Here is a 24,101-nt window from a genome sequence, read left to right as displayed (position 1 = left end):
CTCCCTGACCAAAAGAGAATAAGGTGTAAACCTCGTCTCTTTAATGAGCTGGCTAGCAATGGTAACTGCGTAGTCTTCCTCAATGTAGCTCACTTAGCCTAACTCGCTAATTTAGGCCATTCTTAGCGTGACCCCTGGTAACCCGTGAACGTTTTACGACCATTTTAATAACTTTGTTGCCCTTAATTAGCGTCCACGTCACTTTGCTATATAATTATTTCAATGAAAGCGGCGAACTGGCGGAGCGGGAGGGTCTGATTGGGGGGTTGGGATGAGGGGCTCCCCATGTGGCCCAGACTGGTCCCGGTAGTTTAAATACTCGTAAGAAGCCGAACGGAGGGTGAGTACATGTCGCTTTCTCAGCTGGCTCAGCTCAGAGTTGTGGTTGTTGTGGGTCTGTGCTACAGGTGAGGTACCGGTGTAGGTGAACTCTCGTGATGATAACCTGGCCAATACTGGCCCTTTAAACCGACGCTTTTTCAATTGGTTTCCTACAAATGTAGCGGAAATCGTCTCCATAGGCAACGCTAACAGTACAGACCAGCTCTCGATACGTCCCCTAAACAGAGTTCCATTATATCTAGAAAACGTCGTCCTTACCAAAATGTTTTTAAAAAACAAACAAAACAAAAAACGTACTGTGGTTGTTTATGTGGAATGTTTATGTTTTTTCAACGTGGAGTGAATATTGCGACGACAATGTAATGGATCGGTTATTCCAATGGAGCCGCGAGGTGAAACTATTCAATTATAATGAAAATAATCTTTATAATTATTGTTTCCACGGCACCACAACGTAACTTGTCGTGGTCTTTGGGTGCGATCCAAGATGGCGTCTCTTCCTTCGCGCTTGTGTAATTCCCGTTTGATTTCGGGAACCTTCGGGCCTCCATAGTTTGACCTCCCTCCAGTTTACCGCTTAAAACACAAGTCCAGCCCACTGGCGGAATCCAGCGATACGATTGGTCAACACTTCAGCCGCTGTCACCTGATTGGCGTAGAGCTCAACCAGTGACCTCATTGGCCGGAACTTGTTGCGTTGACGGACACTCGGAGGTAGAAACGTTTAATAAAATTGTAAACAAACGTAACATAATAATGGCGCGATTCTTTCACTTTTTTATGTCGTGGCTGGTAGATAATTGAGGAAAAACTGGGCTGCAATCTGTTTGTTTGTGAGCAGCTCGAGCGATTGTTGTGAAAGCAAAATAAACGCTTTTGTTAATGTGACGTGAGTGCAACATTTTCGCGCGAAAAGTCGTGGTTATTGTGGAAGTTGCAGTTTTGATTCGGACATTGTTGCTGTTGACGCCAGAACTTGGGTCTTTAGCATGTAAGTGCTTGTTTATGTGCATAAGTTTGCACATGTGTATGCTCGGCGTTTGTGAATTTCTGGGTTCAGAACCAAAACAAAAAACGTAAAAGAACTGTCCTAACATCTGTCAGAAGTGTGAGGAACCTCCACATCAAACCATCAACCATCCTGTCATGTCTTTGGGCCCTACTGTAATTTTAGTCTCTTAGCCATTGTGTATGATGATGATTGTCCCATTAACAAACAACACTTTGGTGTTTTAATCCCCTGGTGGTTGGACCTGCTCTTTCCAGGCTCCTTGGTGTTGTCCAGCACTAAAACCCGTGGTCTCTGTCCACAGCTTCAATCGCTGCCATCTGCTGCAGAAATGTTTCAGTTTTGTAGGTGAGAACTTTAATCACTTTAGTTTGACTTTTCTCAACATCTGGACTTGATTGGAAACCTTCCATCGGCCGCTGTAACATTTTGACTGGACTGGGGTGGAATTTCAGTCATCATTTACACTAAATGACCGCATGTGATCTATAAAGTGAAGACGGCAGCTTACAAATGTATGTCTTCATCTCCTGAGAGTCTTTCTTCTCCTCAGTTCCTTCATGCTCAGAAGCTGGGAACGACTGGATCCAGCATGTCTATGAGACTGCTATCGTGGTTCAAGCACTTCTTTGATGCCGACGCGGGTAGGGACAGCAACACCGAGGCTCCAACAGGTACCTGTTGTCTTAAGACTGTTGTGAAGCGTTCACCTCATTTCTGATGTCATCAAACGTCTCAGCCGTGTCACCCATAGGTAAATCCACAATGGCTCTTTTGGCAGGTCACCTGCCCACATCTCACCAGAGTTTGGCCATTATGAAGGTGAAAGACAACACGGACAATGAACCTGGACCCAACAACTGTGAGGACAACCAGACGGATGTTATCTTTATATCTGATGAAGACGAGGACGGGAGAAAGGTGGCAGAGGGAGGACACTCAGTGGAACTCATGTTAGCTGGGATCACCGCCCAGAATGGATTCCATGGAAGCGGCTTGCTTTCTTCCTTCGTTAGCCAGTACTTCACTGAGGGTTTGGATGTGTCTGACAGGCGGCCTCCCCCTGCCTGTGCTGCAGCCCCTACCGAGGACGTGGTCCTGGCCTGCTCCGACAGCCCGTACAGCCTCTACCTGTATGTAGGGGTGCATCTGGATGGAGGGCAGCGCACAAGCGTTATGCTGCTTGGTTATGTGGACCTGAGTTCTGGGCTCAGTGTTGTCAAGCTGCTGGACACCCTGCAGTTGAGCACGGACTGGGTGGACCCAGAGGCAGACGTGGACCCGAGTGCGGGTGCCGCCGCCACCGATGCGCGTCTCCTGATCGACAGGCTGAAGGCGTGTGGCCTTCCTCTGGGTCATCTGCGCCTGTTCTACTGTAATGCCCACCCCACTGTGAGCCGTGTGTTTGAGCTGCAGCTGCAGGCCTTTAGCCCCAGGCTAGTGTCACTCTGCGGCCTGCCTGGCATAGCAGGAAGAGCCTGTCAGGTCGGACTGCTCACAGCCTTTCCCCGCGTGTTGGACACCATTAGAGAACTCTACCTTCACTACTCCAACCAGCCTAAAGCGGCCCACGCCCTCAGAGATGTATTTGCCCTGCCTTATTGCCCCTCCCACCCAGTCTGTGTTCAGGCTTTAGCTGTCATTGACATCGTGGAGAAGATGGCCAGCACCCAGAGACACCTGAGAGACAACCTGATGCTGCTGGATGGCCAACACATCAAAGGACTCCTGACGGATGACAAGTTGGGGCTCTACTTCCTGTTCCTGGCGAAGGCCCTGCAGCCGCTCCGAGCCCTGCAGGTGCTGCAGGGGGGCGCTGCGGTGCACGTCGCAGAGGAGCTCCAGCTGGTTTTTATCCTGTTGCGGTCGTATGCTGCCAGCTTTCTCCACCCCTCCGCCTCCTCGTGCTTTGTCAGGAGGTGGGACCTTTGCATCCTCCAGGACAAGGAAAATCTTCTCCTCAGCTGTGACGTAGACATAGGAGCATCGGCCAGAGACGTGCTGGGCAGCACAGCTCTGACGGAACAGGACCGCAACGACTTCTTTAATGCCGCAACAACCTTCTACAAAGCAGTTCTGGAGACTTTAGTGCAGAATATTCCCAAACGTCTCGGCAACGCGGCGCTAATGACCGTAACTAAAGTGCTGAAACATCCTGAGGATCTTTGCGTAAGTGCGAGTTAGAGCCACATGTGAACAAGTACTTCTTCATTTCAGGCAATGTAGTTCGTTGTTGCATTAAAAATGGGCCAGGGAGGTGCTGTTGTTTCCTCCAGCTGTGACCTGGAGCTGCTGCCGGGGGTGGAGGTGGGAGGAGACCCAGGTAGGGATCTCCGCTCTAACCCTGGAGCGCCGGGGTCTTCTCCCCCAGCAGCAGAGTTGTGTTTGACTCTGGTTCATCACATGGAACCCACATGACCAGAGCATTTCCCCAGGCGACAGGATGTTGTGTCTGACTGTACGTGTGTTCTCCCTCAGGTTATTCTGCCTGTAAACGTGCTGATAAAGTCAGGGGTTCAGTTGGGTGTGTGTGAGAAGGACTCTGCAGAGAGTCGGCAGATGGCCAGTGACTACCTGAGCGCCCTGCAGGCCATAAAGGAAGAGCAGCTGAGGGGGAGAGGTCGGAGTTGGGCTGAGGTAAAGCCGCTGTGCCCTCCATTGTCCCCTCGCTTCCCTCTGACGCCAAAGATGACCCAACTGTCCCTGCTTCTTAGATTCTGCCTGTTCTTGAACCCTACGGTGCTGTGCATCAATTCTTCCTCACCCTCCTGGTCCTGCCCACTTCCCTCTGCAGACAGCAAGTCTTTGCTATGGTACGTGACCTCTGGCTGTTAATGTCAGACCCCAAACGTCCGCCCGCAGGTCCTGTGTTTACCGTTCTGTATTTCTGGCCATCGCTAGGCTTTCAATAGCTGCCGGCCTCACAGCAGAACGGCCTCAAACACATCACTGAAGAAGCGTCACGAGACCAAAAAACCCTCCATCAGCTTAAGAAGATCTCCAAGAAAGGCCAGGTCAATGCGTAAAGATGAGAAGCTGTTATCTGCAGAGGAGGAGGCCAGATCTTCCATTCACTATCCCCTCAAAGATGATTCAGTGTCGGACCTCTCTGACAATTCCTCAGGTGAGCGGGGCCAGGTTAGAGCTGAGGAGCTACACGGTGATCATTGTGACGCTAACGCTAATGATGACGGTGTGTGTGTGTGTGTTTTCAGAGGTGGTGGAGCTCACACGGCCTGAAGGGAACACCTTTGATGGACCCACAAAGGCTCAAGGTCAGAAAAGTGAAGCGTTAACACTGATTGTTGCTGCTCACCATGTTACCGTGGAGACGTAGATCACAAACAGGGTTGGTGTTTGCTGCCGTCACATCACCCATGTTGTTCACACGTGTTTCCTCCAGGATTGGACCGGAACCAGCCTGTCTCCCCAGTGGAGATTGTTTATATTGTGAGCGGTGATGACGGCAGCAATGAGGGCGACGAAGATGATGACGACGACGATGATGAGGACGATGACAGCAGTATGACGTCAACGCCGCCACGCAGCTCGGCGGTGCAGATGGTGAAGTCTGAATAACCCTGTTATAGCGGTTCAATAATAGCATGTTGGGGTGAAACAATGCTTTTGTTGTGTTTAGTTTAATGAGAGAATAGTGCAAAAACAAATCAGTCATCAAAGATCAGATCAAAAACTTCAAAGGTGAGGACGTGTCTGGATGAGAGCAGCACTTTCAGACATGGAATCTCTCCTGTGCCTGAGTGCTGCGCCGTCATTTTGACCTCAGTATCTTCATATCTCCGTCAGCCGCCTCTTGTGGGTGAGACGGGCGAGCTGGTCTGGGGTCAGAGTTCAGGATCCTCCTACTGGCCCGCCGTCATCAGAGAGGGCCAAGGAATACGTGGACTGGGGGGATTTGTGAGGGTGGAGTGGTACGGCCAGAAAACCTCCACTTTGGTGAGTTTGTGACAGTGTCCAGCAGCTCCAGGATGTTGGCAGCTTCACTATTATTCCCCGACCCCAGAGACACCGGAACGAGACCAGACTTTCCTTCTAATTCCAGATCAGCCTGAAGAAACTGGCGCCATTCTCTGCCTTTGCTCAGCACTTTAACGCCAACCTCTTTGCCACTGTCGGCATCTACAAAGAAGCCGTGTTTCTGTCCCTGCAGGTAGGTGGACCCACAGGGACCAGACGGACCCAAAGTGCCCCCATTCAGACTTTGATAGCAGCAGGAACGATGTCATGTGTGATGATGTGTGTCTTCAGGACGCAGCGCTGCAGTGCAGCCAGAAGTGGTCTGCAGGGCTGGAGGACAGAGAGGAGCTGCTCAAACAGCTTCTGGACTGGGCCTTGGGAGGATTTTCAGCCTTGGGTCCAGACCCAGCAGCAGGTCGGTTCAAGATTCGCCTCCTGTTTGTGATCATTTGGGCCTGTTGAGGGGGTCTCAGGTGGTTTATTGGTTGGTCTTTTCCAGCTATCAGCAAGTCAAACAAAGCGAAGGAGAGGCTGTTTGTGAGGAAGGGAACTCGGGGCTCCTCCGGCCCCCCGGGTGAAGATGCTTCCATAAACCAACTGTGTGCTTTCATTGAGAAGTCCTCCCTCAGACCTGCAGGGGGCAAACCACAACCAGACGGGGGGTGGGAGAAAGGCGCGCCTGCGTGGAAGAAAGGAAGACATAAGCGAGGGTGGAAGGGAGAAAAGGTGCAGAAGAAGAGGAGCGTTCTGGCTGATGACCTTGATGACGACACGTCCCCAGACTATGTGCCCAACAAGAGGAGGTCTGACAACAGAATCCTGAGGAAGGCGACCCAGCCCAGCAGCGTCTACACCCAGCCAGACCAGAGAGTCAGAGGTACTGGTCCCAGTCAGCACAGCCTGCACCTCACTGCTCATCACACTGAGACGTAACACTGTTGTCGGACACCAGGACAAAGTAGCAGGAAATGTCCACAAATACTCATGCCAGTGTCTCTTTTCTGCAGAGGAGACGATCCGCAGGATCAGGGACAGGAAGCTGGACATGGAAGGTGACTGGGACGAGATCCACTGTGCTCAATATTAACACTGATTAGAATGTTTGGGTGCGTCAGCGGCTGCTCTGTGTCTCCGCAGGCTTCTGCTTGTGTTGTGGGACTGACGCGGTGGAGGTCGTCCACCCCCTCATCGAAGGAGGCCTTTGCCAGGAGTGTAAAGTGAGTGAGGGGGTGTGTTGTGGGCAGCAGAGGAGCAACTCTGAGCCTTGTTCTTCCTCCCAAAGGACAACTTCACAGAGACGCTGTTCCGCTACGACGACGACGGTTACCAGTCCTACTGCACCATCTGCTGCTATGGGATGGAAGTCATTCTGTGTGGGAACGACAGCTGCTGCAGGTCCACACCTTCACCTCTGTCCTCCTACCAACAGGAACCTGAGCTGCTGGCTGTTCTCCAACCCTCTTTTCTGGGTTTTAGGTCCTACTGCAGGGACTGTTTGAATATCCTGGTTGGTGCAGGAACCTTCGAGTCCCTGAAGGACTTGGACCCGTGGATCTGCTACCTGTGCCAGCCTCAGCAGCCCCATGGCGCCCTGGTGCCCAGAGCTGATTGGAGCATCCGTGTCCAGGAGTTGTTTGCCAACAACAGCGGCATGGCCTTTGTGAGGAGGGATTTTATCTGGCTTTGACCCTGACGTGTGAAAATGTTGAGAAGCACTTTTCGTGAAACTGGCCCGGGCTTGTTTGCAGGAACCGCACCGCGTTTACCCGTCCATCTCGGCCAATTTGCGCCGGCCGATCCGAGTCCTGTCGCTGTTCGACGGCATCGGCACCGGTGCGTTGGCAGACCCGGTCTGCCCGTTTCCTGTCTCCCTGGTGGTTGACCCGACAAAGCTGGAACCGACCAGAACTGTGTGCTTTTCAGGCTACGTGGTGCTGAAGGATCTGGGCTTCAAAGTGGAGACCTACGTCGCCTCGGAGGTGTGTGAGGACTCCATCGCCGTGACGGCCGTTAACCACGAGGGGAAGATCACCCAAGTTGGTGACGTGCGCTTCATCACCCAGGAACACGTACGTCAGCCTTCGTTCACGTGGGGGGTTTTTGGTCATTTGGCGGCTGTGTTGGTCCCGATTGATCCTGATGGATCCCCTTTGATCCAGCTGGAGAGGTGGGGTCCGTTTGATCTGCTGATTGGTGGGAGCCCCTGTAACGACCTGTCCATCGTCAACCCCATCCGGAAAGGCCTGTACGGTACGGGACCCTGGCCTCAGATCTGAGCGTTCCTCTTCGGACCTCTTAAACACAGTGGTTCTGCTGAATGTCTGTGGTAATGACTGGCTTTGTCCTTTAGAGGGCACCGGTCGGCTCTTCTTTGAGTATTACAGGATTCTGGAGCTCCTGAAGCCCAGTGAAGAAGACCCCCGGCCTTTCTTCTGGCTCTTTGAGAACGTGGTCTTTATGAACGCACACGACAAAGTCAACATCTGCCGCTTCCTCGAGGTTGGTGCCCTTTAAGAGCTCCACATAGGCTTTGAGGACAGATGTTGATGCAGCCCGTTAAGGCTTGTTGAATGTCCCACAGTGTAACCCTGTCCTGGTGGACGCCGTCAACGTCAGCCCAGCTCACAGAGCTCGCTATTTCTGGGGAAACCTTCCCGGGATGTGCAGGTAAGCTCCTGGCTGTGCAGAGCGGCTCGTACAGCCAGGAAGTGACGTTTTCTGCCCGTTTCAGACCCATCGTGGCTTCTCAGAAAGACAAGCTGAGTCTGCAGGAGTGCTTGGAGGTCGGCAGAGAGGCCCGGGTGAGTCAGCCCACCATTCACCACAGGAACCACCTGTTATAGCCAGGATCCCGTCATCACGCTGCTGTTTGTGCATCAGGTGACCAAAGTGAGGACCATCACCACAAACCCCAACTCTCTGAAGCAGGGCAAGGACGTGTCGCTGCTGCCGGTCCTGACCAGCGGCAGAGAGGACATCCTGTGGATCACTGAGCTGGAAAGGTCGGTGCCGCTCCTTTGCCGAGCGTCTTCACTAATCTGAGCCTTGACTGAACACCTCTTGCTTGGTCTGTCAGGATCTTTGGGTTCCCCAAACACTACACTGATGTGAGGAACATGAACAGGCAGCAGAGGCAGAAGGTTCTGGGGAAGGCCTGGAGCGTGCCCGTCATCAGACACCTTTTCGCTCCTCTGAAGGACTACTTTGCCTGTGAGGAGCTTCCTGCCGTGGCCTCCTCCTCCTCCTCCTCCTCCTCCTCCTCCACCTCTCCTGCCTCCCCAGTCTCTCAGGACACCCAACAGCTCTGAGGGAGCTTGGTTTGGTCCAGAAGGTGGCTAATCCCTCAGGACCAGGGATAAGAGCCACAACTTGGTGATTTATAAGTTCTGAGAAATGAGATTTTTGCTGTCAGGGTTCTGTTTTTTAAGCCTTTTTAAGAAAGACTCTTTTTTGTTATGGAGATGTTTATTACTGCTGACATGAATTTACAAGCAGGCACGTTGACAGGACTAATGTTACCCACATCCACGAGCGGGAGGCTTGAAGCTGAATCATGTCAGTTCCCTGAGAGACGGATCAGACGGATCATGGAGTTTTTAATTCACCTGTGTGCTCAGGTGGATTCCTCCTGTTTTAACCCACATTTGGGAACTGCAGTCATGCTAAACACATCAGATTCTTGATGATTTGTACTGTTTTGTGTTTTTATTTTTTTTTAAGGACAACCTGAGTTTGGCATGTGCGTGCCTGCGTGCACGTGCACTTTTACTGTTCGATGCTGCTGTTGGAGCCCAACGATCTTTTTTAACGACACTTGCTCACAGGATGATGGAGGGTTTTTATTGACTAAAATAAGGATGTCACACCACCTGTGTCTTCTAACTCTACACACTCAGTCATTGAACAGGTTCTTTGGCTGGTTTTCACCCACAGACATTGTCAGCGTTAATAAAAACTAAATGGTTTGTGTACCGGAACTCATCCCTGAATAAAAGATAAGGTATATTTCATATTTTCGCGTCATGTCATGAGATAAATTGTACTGTTTTTCCCTGTTCTGTCCTCGTATTTGTTTAAATAAAGATACGATTAAAAAAATCGGGGCCTTTCCCGTTAAGTCCTGACGTCATTAGGTCGGTTCTTCCGCTGCCGGTAGCGCGAGCCAATTGCAACGAGGAAGAAAGCAGAAGTTTCTGTGGGGTTAAAAGAGTTCCAGCTGGGCTTTCTATGACCGCAGGATCCAGTCCGTTTCTACGCGATCACCCGTTCTGAAGAATCTTTACTACTGCCCTACAGGTAGGTGTTTGTGGGCGCCCGATCTCGGCGCGGTCGGTCCGCCGGCATTTGAAGCGGCGGCTGACAACGGAGGCATCGAGCCTCTCAGTTAGCTTGTGTGCGGCTACCAGCGAGCTACCAACACCCCCCGAATCTCCCAAACAGCCCACTTTATTCCCCCTTTTCTGGCTTCGTCGATGTTTGGCCGAAAGTGTCTGTAATGTAGGAAAACGGCGAGTTTGCGCGTTGTATCCTTGGGCTAACGTCGCGGTGATGTTGGAGGGCTTTAGGGCGGGGAAACGTCTCCATCGCTGCCAAATTCGCGAGCTTGTGTCCGTATTTGGCCACCGACGGAAGCCTGCTCTGTTGTTTCACCTCGGCGAGGACGGTAATTAGGCTAATTATTATTGGTGTGGACGTGTTCTCAAGTTTATAATGATCTTATGATTGTGGGCCACACATGGTATTATGTCGGCTAACCCTTGTTAGCTTCCGAGGGCTCCATCGGCCCTGTTGCCTTTAGCTAGGTGTCGTTAGCCGGCATGTCGTTGAGCTGGGGATGAAATAAAGATATAAAGGTTAGTTTTACTATCGATACTATCCTCAAAAACATGATAAGAACCCATTTCTATCGGATTTTGGTGTTTCATGGCCAGAACACCAATATGTGTGCGCTTTGATACGTCGCAAAGCACCAATAAATACACGACCGTTGCCCTACAATGGATCCTTAATCACTCATTTATTGACAATTATCGGGCTTTTTCAGCACACAGGGAAACATTTAGCTAATAACACAAGATGGGAAACGGGAAAAAGCCTCATTACACCAGTGTTTGATCATACAAGCTGCTGAAGCCACAATCATTTTAATTTTCTCCAGTCCTCCTCCCCTGGATATTCATTACCAAGAACAAATCACATCAGTCTTTTCCTACTACACAACAAAGGGAGCTTGTTGACATGACGACTGTGCAGGCGAGCGGCTGTTGTTGCTCCTGCTGCAAGGCGACAACAGTCATCTGTCATGACCACGGTTGTTTTGGCAACCAAAGATCTCCATGTTTGCTCCTCTTTAACGTGCTCTTTCTGCTGACGTCAGGAGAAGGGTGAAACCCATGAGTGTGTTGCTGCCACGGCTGCATTGTGTTGTCTGTAGAGAGAACACACACCGACTGACACACTGTCTGTGTGTAGTTGACCCACGATGGCTGTGAACGTCTACTCCACCTCGGTCACCAGCGACAACCTGAGCCGCCACGACATGTTGGTGTGGATCAACGAGTCTCTGCAGATGAACCTCACCAAGATCGAGATGCTGTGTTCAGGTCAGTGCTCTGCCTCCGTGTGTGTGTGTGTGTGTGTGTGTGTGTGTGTGTGTGTGTGTGTGTGTGTGTGTGTGCGTGTGTGTGTGAGGCAGCAGATGCCCACTTAGGTGGTGGAACCTCAGACCAGTTTATCTTCATCAGCTCATGATCAGGATAAACCAATCACCGTTGATCACGTCACTCACTTCAGGAGCCGTGTGTGTGTGTGCTTTGAGCAGCACCCTGCAGGAGCCTGCAGCCTCCTGTCTGTGACTGTCTGTGTCGGTGTCGGTGGTGAAGGCTCGTCTGCCAACATTTTTTGTCAACACTGCCAGTTTTCCCCTAACAGTACCCCGCTGAGCCCTGTGTTGCTCTTGTTGTCTTGTTGTTGTTGTTGTTGACAGGAGCTGCTTACTGCCAGTTCATGGACATGCTCTTCCCCAACTGTGTCCCTCTCAAGAAGGTCAAGTTTGGAGCCAAGCTGGAGCACGAATACATCCACAACTTCAAGCTGCTGCAGGTCTCCTTCAAAAAGATGGGCGTGGACAAGGTGGGTGCCATCACACACACACCACTGAAACACACACACAGGTAACCAGGTAACCTGTCAATATGGCTCTGCTGCAATATAACACACACACACACACACACACACACACACCACTGAAACACACACACACAGGTAACCAGGTAACCTGTCAATATGGCTCTGCTGCAATATAACACACACACACACACCACTGAAACACACACACAGGTAACCAGGTAACCTGTCAATATGGCTCTGCTGCAATATAACACACAGCACTGAAACACACACACACTCTCACACACACACACACCCCATTAGCTTAAAATGTTCTACCGTGAGGGTGCATGAAAAGATAACTGACTGTGTGTTTCAGTGCTGTGTGTGTGTGTGTGTGTGTGTTTCAGTGCTCTGTTTGTGTGTGTTTCAGTGCTCTGTTTGTGTGTGTTTCAGTGCTGTGGTGTGTGTGTGTGTGTGTTGTGTGTGTGTTTCAGTGCTCTGTTTGTGTGTGTTTCAGTGCTCTGTTTGTGTGTGTTTCAGTGCTGTGTGGTGTGTGTGTGTGTGTTTCAGTGCTGTGTGTGTGTGTTGCAGCAGAGCCATATTGACAGGTTACCTGAATCTGACCTGGTCTAGACGCTCTGCCGGGGGGGTTAGGGCCCTACTCCTCCCTGAGGCCCCTGCCCCCTCACCTGATCCAGGGTCAGGGTCAGGTTCAGGTCCCTGTGTGGATCAGCTGCTGCCTCTGAACCCTCCTCGTGGACAGAAGCCGGTGGCTTCAGGACGCGGTTTGGGTCCAGCGTGTGACACATGATCCGACGCTCCAATGGAGTCATTGTTCCCAGTAGCACCCAGAACACACCACTGGGTGGCCCCCATCTGCAGGGGGCCAGAACAGTGCATCCTGTCCTGGTCCTGCTGGGTCTCCCATAAGAAGTTCTGGCTTGTCTCTTTACTCTGCAGATCATCCCAGTAGACAAACTGGTGAAGGGGAAGTTCCAGGACAACTTTGAGTTCGTCCAGTGGTTCAAGAAGTTCTTCGACGCCAACTACGATGGGAAGGAGTACGACCCCGTGGAGGCCAGGCAGGGCCAGGACGGAATGCCCCCCCCCACCTCTGCTACCTCGGCCCTCACCAAACCCCCCAAGAAGCCCCTCACTCAAGGTGAGCGTTCAGGCCGGGTCGGTTCTGCCGAGTCCGCCGACGACCCGCTGACGTGTCTCCTGTCTCCTGTCTCCAGCCACGCCCAGACCACCCGTTGCCAAGGTGGCCCCCAAAGTCTCCAACGTCAGCGCCAAGAAGCCGGCGGTGGGCGGGGACGACGAGAGGGCGGAGCTTCTGAACGAGGTGAGCCGCCGCCGAGGTGATTCCGCGGGGGGGGAAAAGGGGAGTGAACCTTTTTGTCTCCGCAGTTGGAGTCGCTGAAGTCAGCCATCCAGGACATGGAGAAAGAGAGGGACTTTTATTTTGGAAAGCTGCGGAACATTGAGCTCATCTGCCAGGAGAAGGAAGGCGAGGACGACGAGACGTTAGCCAGCATCATGGGCATCCTCTACGCCACAGACGTGAGTCCTCATTACACTGGTATTACACTGTTATTACACAGACCAGCCATACTAGCAGAGTCAGGGTCAGGTGGTGCTCTGAGGATGGCGGGCTGGAATGTTTGTGGAGAAGGGTTCTGGTCTCTTCTGGTCTGAAGCCGTGGATCCATCCGCCGCTAAAAATAGTCCCCCCACACCTCACTGGTCCTGACACGGGTCCCATCTGGGAGTGAGCGTCCTCGTGGGGCCGTTGAGGGAGGGGCTAGCATTTATGGGATGTCATGTGTTGTCGTGACCAACAGCTGATGGCATCATGAATGCCGGCGCAGGAATGGAATGCAGCTCCCTCACCAGCAGGAAGTTAGTCGCTCTGCATTTACAGCGTGGCCTTGGGCCCGGTTCTGAGCTCAGTCTCACCATTGATCGCCAGAACCAGCCCGACTCTGTCGGGTCCTCTCTGGGGTTGCCATGGCGACGTTTGCTGCAGGGCAGAACAGGCTCTACTGCACCGTGTGGTCATGAACGCAGGGGATTCTGGGAGATGTAGTATTTTCTTTTGTGTGTTATTTTGTTTGATTGTGTGTGTGTGTGTGTGTTCCAGGATGGGTTTGTCATACCAGAAAATGAGGACCAGGAGGAGTTTTAATGGAGGCGAGCGGCGTTTCTCTTTGATGGCCTCGAGCTCCTTCAAGCCAACGCAGCCACTTTGGTTTTTGCATCGACGCCCCCCCCCCCACCCCCCTCCCATGGATCTCACTTCCTGTCACCTTCAACTTTGACACATCTGGACTTCCTCTTTCAAAATTAAAGCCTCGGCTGCTGCCTCTCGATTCTTCCTCAACCCAGGCGAGGCACCAGGAGGTCTTTGCTGTGGACTCTAGTGTTAAACCCGCTGGTGTTGTGCGTCTCTGTGTGTATGTGTGTCTGTGTGCAACAAATGAAGTCGCCGGCCGCTCGCCCCTCTGTTGTCTTTGATGTTGCTGCCACCGCTTTGTGCCTCTGCTCTGGCTCCATCAGTTGGGGCTCGGGGGCACAAACAGGAACCAGGAAAACAAAGATTCCAGATTGGAAGCGCCGTCTCCCAGAGGTGCTGACTGACGTGGCGGGGCCGCCCTTTGATCTTTGGGTCTTTGTTCTTCACGACGGATGCCTTTGAATCCAGTCAACTGTCTGCATTTCTTCTTCTCTTGATCACAATCGGAAAGTGGAACTTCGTAATTCTGAGCCCAAAATAAACGGGTAAATCTTCCGTTTGTTAGGACGGCGTGAAATTACCAAAGGCAAAAATAACTTGGCGAATAAAGACGAGAACAGGAACTTTCCAGCGTGTTCACGTCGTTGAGCCTCCCAAACAAACTCCGTGTTCAGCTGCGTGAATTAGCGGCACAACTTCCTTTTGTTTACTGTTTGATGCCTTAATCAGCCAATCGGAACCAACCAAATCTGCTGGATTCAGTGTTGAATCGGATCACTGTGCTGGTTCCAGCTTCTCAGTGTAGCGACGGACAACTATGGCCTTAAGCATGACAACTCTTCAGAGTCCACTCTAATTTTATTGCTCGCTGTTTCTGGGGTGAATGTTTGTACCGTTTTTTTGTATGTTCTGACAATAAATGACGTTTGAGGAGTTTGGGACAAACGGCGTGGATGTACTGTGGAGTCTTGACCCGAACGGCCCAGATCTGACCCGAAGAATCCAGAAATAAATATGAAGTGCAACTAAATGAACCCGGTCAGTGTTCTCTTTCAAGCCGGGGTGTTCTGCACCAGCCGCCCCTGGGAGACGAGCACGGTGGAGACAGCAGGGTCCCGGAACTCTGGAAGAGTTCCACAAAGAGCACTGATCATACCGTTGAGGTGGGAATAAACGTTGAGATTCATGGTGGAATAAATGTCACCTGAAATGTTTTGTGAAGAGAATAGAAGATCCTGAACACACTTCTGTCGCCCCCTGCTGCATGTAGATGGTACCGGCCGGTAGCGCGCACACCTGCTGGATGCGTGTGTCGATGTCTTCAGAGGTTTCCCTGTGGCGCTTCAAAATTTGCATTTAATATGCATTTAAATTATATTGTGTTTTTAATAAAGAGAAGTTTACCCGGAGCGAAGGGCGGGTTACACCGAGGGAATATCTGTGTAATGTCGAACGTAAAACTTTCTTCCCCGCGGTTAATAGAATAACGTAATGCCCGATAAAGCTGTGAATTCCCAGCTTCCGGGGAGTCCGTGAATGCATCGTGCGCGCTGATTGGCTGCGGCACGGTGCCAAACAAGAGTTCAGCGCGAGCTCGTGCTCGTTCCTCTTGTCTGACGGAACCAGGAATGTTAGCGGGCTCCTCTGGAACTAGAACCTCTGAGCTCCGGCCTCCCAGACGGCTCGCTACACGCCCGGCCACCCTCGCACAGCTTTATAGGTCTGAGGTCTGGAAGTCAGCGGCCCGGACGTGAAGCCCATCCCGCCCCTTCTCTACTTCCCGTTTGCCTCCGTTAGCTTAGCCTGTTAGCTTTCCGTGTGGGTCCGAGCGAGACGTCCCCTCCAGCACCGCCAGGAGAACCTTCAGAGATTCCGCGAACAAACACCGAACTCCCCGGCCACCTCCGGAGTTTACGTCTGCGTCGACAGGTTCAGCCTCATGCCAGCGAAGACCGCAGCTAAACCAGGAAGTCTGAATGAACTTTAGCGCTAACCAGCTAGGTAGTTGCCCCGGTCCAGTGTGCCCCAGGCCCCCGCATCTGAGAGGGGTCAGTGTCTGGCGGATTAGCCCGGACACCATTTGATTAATCAGCCCAGATTTCCGAACCAGTGGGGTCTAAACGCAGAGATGATTCCGGAAAAGGCTCCGCAGAAAGGCGTCTATCACGCCCCCGAAGAGCTGCAGAAGGTGGCTCACGTCCGCAGCTACGAGCAGTATAAGGAGCTCTACCTGAAGTCCACGGAGAGCCCCGACGGTGAGTCCGGCCTCGCACACGCGGAAGTCCCCGCAGATACGGTGTCACATCATTGGTCCTCTGCTCGGACGGACACGTGTCTGTCCAGAACCCATCTAGTCTGACGATGCCGTCACATTGATAAGATGCCAGGTCCAGATAAGGACCGAGCATGTTGGGGACGTCCCGGTCCTGCTGGGCCAGCAGGTGGGCCCAGGGGTGTTTGGGGTTGTCAGGTGATGGAGGGCAGAAGTCGTATAAGTTCATACAGTATGGTTAATAATTAACCGGTTTGTTAAGTTTTATCTTGGTGAGTTAATTATTTGCGACGTTTTCCACCAGTTGGTTTATTCCTTCTGGAGTCTGACCTCTGACCCTCCTGCTGCCTGGCTCAGCGGCCGCGGAGACACCACAGATGCAGCGTGACGCTGAGCAAAGCGGATGTGACGCGCAGCAGCACGTTCCCCCGAGGTGTTAAAAGGTGGATGTTGGTTCTGACCGTCTCCCCCTCCTGACCCGCAGAGTTCTGGGGCAGCATCGCCAATGAGTTCTTCTGGAAGACCAAGCAAAGCGGTCCCTTCCTGGACTACAACTTTGACGTGACCAAAGGGGAGATCTTTGTCAAATGCATGGACGGAGCCTCCACCAACATCTGCTACAACCTGCTGGACCGCAACGTCCACGAGAAGAAGCTCGGAGACAAAGTGGCCTTTTACTGGTGAGTTCTGTCCACCGATGGACCCGTTTACGGTCCACCCGCACGTCTTCTGCTGGGATTCTGTGCATCCTGGTCTCGTTTAGGTGCTGATGTTTCTCCAGACCCACTAGTCCTGACCCATGTGGTTGCCATGGTGAGACAGGATGGCCCGCCCTGGTTTCTTACCTGGGCAGGTGTTTCCTCCTCCCCTGCTGATGGCTTTGGCTCTTTTCTTTGTGACGATGATGACGATTTTAGGTCCTGATAGATCTGTTCTGACCCTAAACCGAGATGAAGCCTTCAGATGAGTCTTCCAGGGTAATCTGTTAGCCTGCTGCTAGCATGCGTGTCCTCAGAGGAGCAGATTATTGGTGCCGAGATGTTCAGACACCCACTTATTCATCTTCAACTTTCCTTTGGCAGCATAAACTGTAACAGCATAAACTGAAACAAGGAGCTCTAACTGGGGTGTCGCTGGGGGGGCAGATAAAGGTGAAATGGAGCAGCGTGTTGTCTGAGCGGCACCTCAGCCTATTAATACCACAGGGAATCTGAGAGGACTCGTATTGAGGCCTTTCAACAACCTGGAGAGGACTATGGCTCAACTAGGTCAGGGGGGAGCTAATGGGCTGCTGGACACGGGCCATTTACAGCCCCCCCATCATTCCACGCTGTTGTCTCGCGTAGCTGGGACAGGACAACGGTGTCTCGTGTTAGTGCTTAGCAGCCTGCTAGCAGACTAGCCGTTTGGAATCACTCAACAAGTCACGTCAGACAACGTTCAAGCAGAGAGTCAACTCACACATGGGGATTTTCCGGTGTGTGTGTGTGTGTGTTGAAATGCTGGAATATCCATTTAGGTGGACGTAGTCTCTGACTGGTTTGGCTGGTTTCCAACAGTTGACTCTTGTGGTTGAGATGCTGAAACATCAGGACGCAGCATTGCCGCCGTTCCTGGCCACGCCCTCAGGGTGGCCCCCATTGCGTCCACGCGTCTCTTCGGCGTGCACGTGCGTGTCAGGTGACCCTGTGGTTTGAGCTCTGATCGTGGGTGTCTGTTTCAGGGAAGGTAACGAGCCTGGAGATGAGCTGACGGTCACCTACCGGGAGCTGCTGCGCAGGGTCTGTCAGTTCGCCAACGTCCTCAAGAGTCGGGGTCAGTCGTGACACCGTCGGCACGGCAACCGAAGGTGTTTCCTGCTGTAACGCCTCTGCTGGACTGTGTTTGTGAGCAGGAGTGAAGAAAGGCGACCGCGTGTCCATCTACATGCCCATGGTGGTGGAGCTGGTGGTGGCCATGTTGGCCTGTGTCCGGATCGGAGCCGTTCACTCCATCGTGGTAAATGTGCCTTCATCATCATCAGACGTCCCGTTGTGGTCCCACCCTGACGCTGTGTTCAGTTCGCAGGTTTCTCTGCTGAGTCGCTGTGTGAAAGGATCCTGGACTCTCAGTGTTCTCTGCTCATCACTGCAGGTTAGTGTCTTCTGGTTAGGGTCTCCTGGTTAGTGTCTCCAGGCTTGGGACTCCAGGCTAGTGTCTCCAGGCTACGGTCTCCAGGCTGGGGTCTCCAGGCTGGGGTCTTCAGGCTAGGGTCTCCAGGCTAGGGTCTCCAGGCTGGGGTCTCCAGGCTAGGGTCTCCAGGCTGGGGTCTCCAGGCTAGGGTCTCCAGGCTGGGGTCTCCAGGCTAGGGTCTCCAGGCTAGGGTCTCCAAGCTAGGGTCTCCAAGCTAGGGTCTCCAGGCTTTCCACCATCTCACCTGAGCTCATCATGGCAGCATCGGCTATATCTGTTTATACGTTCAGATCTCCTCTTGTGGGGCAGCAACATGGCTAACGTGGATGAAGTTTGTTGGGGTTAGACCCTCAGCAGGTGTTGGGCTGGGACCAATAACCAGTAGATCATTATCTGTGTTAGTCTGGAGACGTGAACCTGCTAATCTACGGTCTGAATGGAACACACACCCTTATCAATCATGGATAGAACCCCCATCAGTAGATACTGGGCTGCAGGGATGGTTTTCCTGGGTGTTACTGGGTTGTGACCTGGTTCTGATGAGCCTGCTGCAGATAAACACGGAGGTGGCGTAGCTCCACGTCCTCCTATGACCACAAGGACCAGCCTTGGAGACTCAGTTACTGTCTGAAGGGGTCAGAAGGTTCAAAGACGTGTGTGCTAATGCTAACGCAGTAGCTTTTTGCCAGCCCGCTCACCTCAGTACCCCCCTCCCCTCAGATGGCTTCTATCGAGGAGATAAACTGATCAACCTGAAGGTCCTGGCTGATGACGCGCTGCAGAAGTGCAGAGACAAGTAAACACACACACACACACGGTTCTTGGGAACAACACACACACATGATTCTTGGGAACAACACACACACACACGGTTCTTGGGAACAACACACACACACACACGGTTCTTGGGAACATTGGCGATGAAGACCCTGTCTTGGCCTCTGCAGGGGCTTCCCGCTGCTCAAGTGTATTGTGTTGAAGCACTTGTCCAGGGAAGAGGAGGAGACTCCTCTGGGCTCCCAGTCTCCTCCAGCCAAGCGCTCCTGTCCCGATCTTCAGGTAAGAACCAGGACCAAGCCCATCTGGACCTCTGCGTGGGTCTCCTGTGGGTACTTGTCCTCCAACATCTGCTTAGATGTTCAGCCCTTCTGTTTCCTGTCAAACTGCCTCGTGACATCTGCACCTTTGATCAACCGCCAACATTGTCCATGTTTTGATAACTGCTCCCCTCCTCCTGCTCCTCCTGCTCCTCATCCTCATCCAGCAGGATAAACCGACCAGAGTAAAGAAAGCGCATCCTGTACCGCAGGTACTTCCACGTCCTCCTCTAAGACTGTGTTCCACCTTCTGAGGGTCTGCTTCACTCACCAGCAGTTTCCTGGCTCTATGGTCCCCCCTTGTTCCAATGATAGCTATAGCACGTGAGAACAACACCTTCATCTGCTGCTGCTGGACGCTGGTGGAGGTGTTGCACTGGTTCTGGTGTCATTGGAACAACACGTTTGTAGTGAGTCTGCATTAACACCTCCTTCCTCTGGACCGCTCTGCACTGGTAGATGAGGTTTCTCCTCTCTGAAGGAATCGGGGGTCACGTTTATGTCTTTGAGCTCTCTAAAAGGTCCTAGAACACGAGAATGGACCGCTGAAGAACTCAGATGTTCTCCGGGTCGTGTCCAAAGTTTAGAGTCCTGAGAAGAGTCAGACCAGAGTCTCGACCGTCTGGTGAGATGCTCCGGCCAGCCGGACCCCCGGTTCCTCTCCAGTAGTGTTGGGTTGGCTGCAGGGCCCCGTGTTCTCCATGTTCTGTCCTGGTTCTTCTCCTGAGCTGACACACAAACAAGCTTCTTAAATTCCTGGCTCCTCCGGAGTGTTTTCCAATCCTGGCTGGGAGGGGTGCCAGACACATCTGACAAATGTTTCCCAGAACTTTGGGTTGCGTCAGTGGAGACCAGGCCAGGGTCATGAGGAGAAACGCTTGGTTCTGAAACGCCTTTGACTTCCTGGTTCTTGCTAACGTCTTTAACAGTCGGAGCCAGGATTCACTCCCAGTGACGCCGATCTTCCTCCAGGGATGAGATTTAGTTTTGGTGTGTGAGCAGGTGCCGTGGAACCCTGAGGTGGACCTGTGCTGGCACACTCTGGTACGCGGGGCCTCGGACGAGTGTGAACCGGAGTGGTGTGAGTCTGAAGACCCGCTCTTCATCCTCTACACCAGTGGCTCCACTGGGAAACCCAAGGTGGGTCGACGTTTGGCACGGTCAGATTCATCACACCTAATTCCACCGGTTTGACCTTCGTCTGGGTTCTCCAGGGGGTTCTCCACACCGTCAGCGGCTACATGCTCTACACCGCCACCACCTTCAAACTGGTGTTTGACCACCAGCCCCATGATGTCTACTGGTGTACGGCGGACATCGGGTGGATCACCGGACACTCGTACATCACCTACGGCCCCCTTGCTAACGGAGCCACCAGTGTGCTGGTGAGTGACGGGTCGACCCAGGAGAGGGGGCGTTGCCATAGCAACGGTGGCAATAGCTGCTCTTACAGTGGAATTAGGTGTCATGTGGGTTGTCTTCCACCAGGGGGCAGTAAAGCGCTTTCCTCTAGATGGATAATGGTGTTTGTTTGTTACGTTGTTGTTCCTGTCCTCCAGTTCGAGGGCCTGCCCACATACCCGGACGTCAGTCGCTTATGGGAGGTGGTGGACAAATATCAGGTGACCAAGTTCTACACGGCGCCGACCGCCATCAGGATGCTGATGAAGTACGGCAGCGAGCCGGTGCAGAAGTGAGGACCTCGCGCTGGTTTTAGACTCGCCCAGGTGACGCGTTTGGCTTGAGGTTGTTCCCTTTCCTGCAGGTCGGGCCGGGAGTCTCTGAAGGTTCTGGGGACGGTGGGGGAGCCCATCAACCCTGAGGCCTGGCAGTGGTACTACACGGTGGTGGGGGAGAAGCGCTGTCCTGTTGTTGACACCTTCTGGCAGACAGAGACGGTATGTGGCTTCCACAGACGGAGAACGCTCCTCAGGCAGCTGCTGCGCTGCCCCCTGCTGGTCAGAACTCTCCTGACGCTTGTTTTGGGGCTTTGCAGGGGGGCCACGTGTTGACTCCGTTACCTGCAGCCACGCCCCTGAAGCCTGGATCTGCCGTGAGTAACTGATCAGCTGAGCAGGTTCTCGGCATCCATCCATGGAGAGCAGATCTTCTTTGATCTTCCTGGACGTTTCCTGCCTGAACGCTCTTTGATCTCTCCGTCGGGCAGACGTTACCCTTCTTTGGTGTGGTTCCGGCCATCCTGAACGAGTCTGGCGAGGAGCTGGAGGGGGAGAGCGAAGGATACCTGGTGAGATGGATCCACTTTCTCCTTAAAATCAGTCCCAATGCGACGTGTGTTTTGCCTGTGGCCGTGTCTTCCTGTCACGCAGGTGTTTAAGCAGCCTTGGCCCGGCGTGATGAGGACAGTCTACGGGAACCACCAGAGGTTTGAGACCGTCTACTTCAAGAAGTTCCCTGGATATTACGTAACAGGAGACGGTGAGGCAGGAAACGTTTCCGTGTTGCACCTGTATGGACGGTGATTGTGACGCTGTGGCCTGGTGGTGCAGGTTGCCGTAGAGACAAGGATGGTTACTATTGGATAACGGGAAGAATAGACGACATGCTGAACGTGTCAGGTAAGACCTTGCCAGAGGACGGTGGAGGATGCAGGAGTGCCCCCGCAGGAAGTGATGTCGTCAGTAGTTGTAGTTGCTGATGTTGCACCTGTGGGACCGTCTGCAGGTCACCTGCTGAGCACAGCGGAGGTGGAGTCGGCTCTGGTGGAGCACGAGGCCGTGGCCGAGGCCGCCGTGGTCGGCAAACCCCACCCCATCAAAGGAGAGAGCCTCTACTGCTTCGTGACGCTGATCCAAGGAGTGACGTACAGCCGCACGCTGGAGGCGGAGCTTAGGAAGCAGGGTGGGTGTTTTGGGGCTCAAACCAACAACCCTCTGTTCCACAGCCCCGCCCCCAACAGGCTGAGCTCCCACCTCCCTTTCTAACCATCTCTCCTTTGAATTCACAGTACGGGAGAAGATCGGTGCCATCGCCACGCCGGACTACATCCAGAACGCTCCGGGACTCCCCAAGACCCGATCTGGTACGGTGCCCCCATCCAGACGTGGGCAGAAATGTCGCCCGTTCTGGCGTTGCTTCCGCCATGGTCTGACCCGTCCGATCTCTCCACAGGGAAGATCATGCGCCGCGTGCTCCGGAAAATCGCCTGCGACGAGCGGGACCTGGGAGACATCTCCACGCTGGCCGACACCTCGGTGGTGGAGGACCTCTTCCAGAACAGATGCTACGAGGCGGTCTGAGCAGGGTCCCAGTGGGAGGAGGAGGAGGGGCTTCCCAACGCCCGCCAACGGAGACACTTGTGGGCGGGAGCGTCGGCGGCGTGCAGCAGAACCGCCTCTTCTGTCCCTTGGGCGGATCAGCGCGTCGTCTCTGTCCCAAGAACTACCCCCTCAGACCACCCAGAAGTTCTGCTTTTAACCGCTACGCACGCCCTCCTGGGAGCCAGCAGCGCCCCCTCTGGTCACCCCGGCAACAGCACGAACGACAGCACCTGATTGGCCGCGGTTGTTCGTTGTTTATCTTTATATGTCCAGCATCTGCTCAACATCTGTAAAGCTGTTTAGACAGCTGTCGGAGACGCCACTCGCCACCCCGCTTTTACGCATTTTTTACGTTTTTAGCACTTAAAAAGGGAAGAAGGAAGTTTTACCTGTCAGGTGTTTGTTCTCGTTTTGGTTTCTGATGAAAAAGTGCAGAGCCGTCCCTCTTCTGGGGGGGTCCCTCTGACCTCTCTGGCTCCTCCCATCTCTGTTGACAGGAGAATCAGCTGATGGTGCAGCATCAAAGCATCATGTCCTCTTTGAAAAGCTCCTCTGGGATTTGACTCACTCACTGTCTGTTTTGATGTTAATTAGCTGATAATAAAGATGTGGCGACCCCCTGACCTCTGACTCCTGACCTTCTTCACGTGTCTTCCAGGCAAACTGTCTTTCCGCCTGTACCCCAGATATTTAACCCCACCCCCACCTGAGTCACGCTGGCATCAACATTTGTTCCAAACAGACAAACATGAAAGAACATTTATCACTGACACTAATCAGCTTTGATGTTGATCAAACTCCTGAACAATAATGAGATGTTCCCCAGTAGTTTTGCTGTAGTTCACCTGTAGTTTGATCTAATCCTCTGGTGGTTTTACTATAGTTCCCCAGTAGTTTTGCTATAGTTTCACTGTAGTTTTGCTGTAGGTTTCCTTTAGTTTTGCTATAGTTCTCCAGTAGTTTTGCTGTAGTTCAGCTGTAGTTTGATCTCCTCCTCTGGTTTTGCTATAGTTTCCCTATAGTTTTGCTGTAGTTCAGCTGTAGTTTGAACTTATCCTCTGGTGGTTTCCATGTAGTTTTGCTGTAGTTTCCCTTTAGTTTTGCTGTAGCTCCCCTATAGTTTTGCTGTAGCTCACCTGTAGTTTTGCTGTAGTTGCTGCAGGCATCAGACTCAGCGCTGTGGTCGCTCTCACCCAGGGGACTTTTGTCAGAACTGTCTCCACGGTGACGATAGATGTTGTGCAGCTGTTCTGACCCATTCGGGTCCTGAACGGGGGTGCTGTGAGATGTGACATCACTGATGTTGGTCAGTATCGAGGTTATAACGTATCAGAACTCAGAAAGAAATATCAGAGTTTGGACGACATCGAGGACGTTTTACTGGAAATGTTCCAAAAACGTCGACAGCATCAGAAGATCCTGTTCTTGGTCTACTTCTCTCTCCGGATGCATTAAGCCGCCGCCAGGAGGCAGAGCTTAAAGCTAAAGGTGCTGGATGTGATCACGGGTTGGTGAGCTCTTACATAAGAACCACAGGACGCCTGTTGGAGGCTCCGCTGGTCTAGACTCAACCGGTGATTCACCCTCACGTCTGTGAACGTTT

The 24,101-nt window shown here is 52.7% G+C and overlaps 3 protein-coding genes across 7 annotated transcripts; all 3 read left to right on the top strand.

Annotated features, from left to right (window-relative positions):
* Positions 1 to 1,567: 1,567 nt before the first annotated feature.
* On the top strand, positions 1,568 to 9,341 carry LOC130529404 (uncharacterized). 3 transcript variants are annotated; one of them, XM_057039548.1, is made up of 24 exons: positions 1,568 to 1,699; positions 1,905 to 2,025; positions 2,133 to 3,520; positions 3,830 to 3,988; positions 4,066 to 4,164; positions 4,253 to 4,475; positions 4,567 to 4,626; positions 4,755 to 4,915; positions 5,159 to 5,308; positions 5,415 to 5,522; positions 5,621 to 5,744; positions 5,829 to 6,206; positions 6,337 to 6,381; positions 6,467 to 6,546; positions 6,612 to 6,724; positions 6,806 to 6,989; positions 7,078 to 7,162; positions 7,253 to 7,398; positions 7,489 to 7,579; positions 7,680 to 7,828; positions 7,911 to 7,996; positions 8,061 to 8,130; positions 8,210 to 8,331; positions 8,406 to 9,341. In XM_057039548.1, exons 2-24 carry the CDS (start codon positions 1,944 to 1,946, stop codon positions 8,635 to 8,637), a joined length of 4,335 nt encoding a protein of 1,444 aa, XP_056895528.1. In that variant the 5' UTR covers positions 1,568 to 1,699; positions 1,905 to 1,943; the 3' UTR covers positions 8,638 to 9,341. The 3 variants fall into 3 exon arrangements, with proteins under 3 accessions (XP_056895528.1, XP_056895527.1, XP_056895526.1); XM_057039547.1 differs by having other exon boundaries at positions 2,106 to 3,520; XM_057039546.1 differs by having other exon boundaries at positions 2,091 to 3,520.
* Positions 9,342 to 9,429: 88 nt separating this feature from the next.
* On the top strand, positions 9,430 to 14,706 carry LOC130529409 (microtubule-associated protein RP/EB family member 1-like). Its single transcript, XM_057039573.1, has 7 exons — positions 9,430 to 9,625; positions 10,802 to 10,932; positions 11,316 to 11,461; positions 12,401 to 12,602; positions 12,679 to 12,785; positions 12,851 to 13,003; positions 13,584 to 14,706. Exons 2-7 carry the CDS (start codon positions 10,812 to 10,814, stop codon positions 13,626 to 13,628), a joined length of 774 nt encoding a protein of 257 aa, XP_056895553.1. The 5' UTR covers positions 9,430 to 9,625; positions 10,802 to 10,811; the 3' UTR covers positions 13,629 to 14,706.
* Positions 14,707 to 15,245: 539 nt separating this feature from the next.
* On the top strand, positions 15,246 to 23,121 carry acss2 (acyl-CoA synthetase short chain family member 2). 3 transcript variants are annotated; one of them, XM_057039571.1, is made up of 19 exons: positions 15,246 to 15,931; positions 16,433 to 16,628; positions 17,672 to 17,763; positions 17,843 to 17,946; positions 18,009 to 18,081; positions 18,841 to 18,916; positions 19,068 to 19,179; positions 19,388 to 19,429; positions 20,220 to 20,357; positions 20,432 to 20,602; positions 20,777 to 20,910; positions 20,983 to 21,115; positions 21,214 to 21,270; positions 21,385 to 21,465; positions 21,548 to 21,656; positions 21,728 to 21,796; positions 21,903 to 22,079; positions 22,186 to 22,260; positions 22,350 to 23,121. In XM_057039571.1, exons 1-19 carry the CDS (start codon positions 15,805 to 15,807, stop codon positions 22,475 to 22,477), a joined length of 2,094 nt encoding a protein of 697 aa, XP_056895551.1. In that variant the 5' UTR covers positions 15,246 to 15,804; the 3' UTR covers positions 22,478 to 23,121. The 3 variants fall into 3 exon arrangements, with proteins under 3 accessions (XP_056895551.1, XP_056895550.1, XP_056895552.1); XM_057039570.1 differs by having other exon boundaries at positions 19,385 to 19,429; XM_057039572.1 differs by lacking the exon at positions 19,388 to 19,429.
* The last annotated feature ends 980 nt before the right edge of the window (positions 23,122 to 24,101 follow it).

This window comes from Takifugu flavidus, chromosome 8 (genome assembly GCF_003711565.1).
Source record: "Takifugu flavidus isolate HTHZ2018 chromosome 8, ASM371156v2, whole genome shotgun sequence".
Lineage (NCBI taxonomy): Eukaryota > Metazoa > Chordata > Actinopteri > Tetraodontiformes > Tetraodontidae > Takifugu > Takifugu flavidus.
This window is presented reverse-complemented; position numbering and strand designations above follow the sequence as displayed.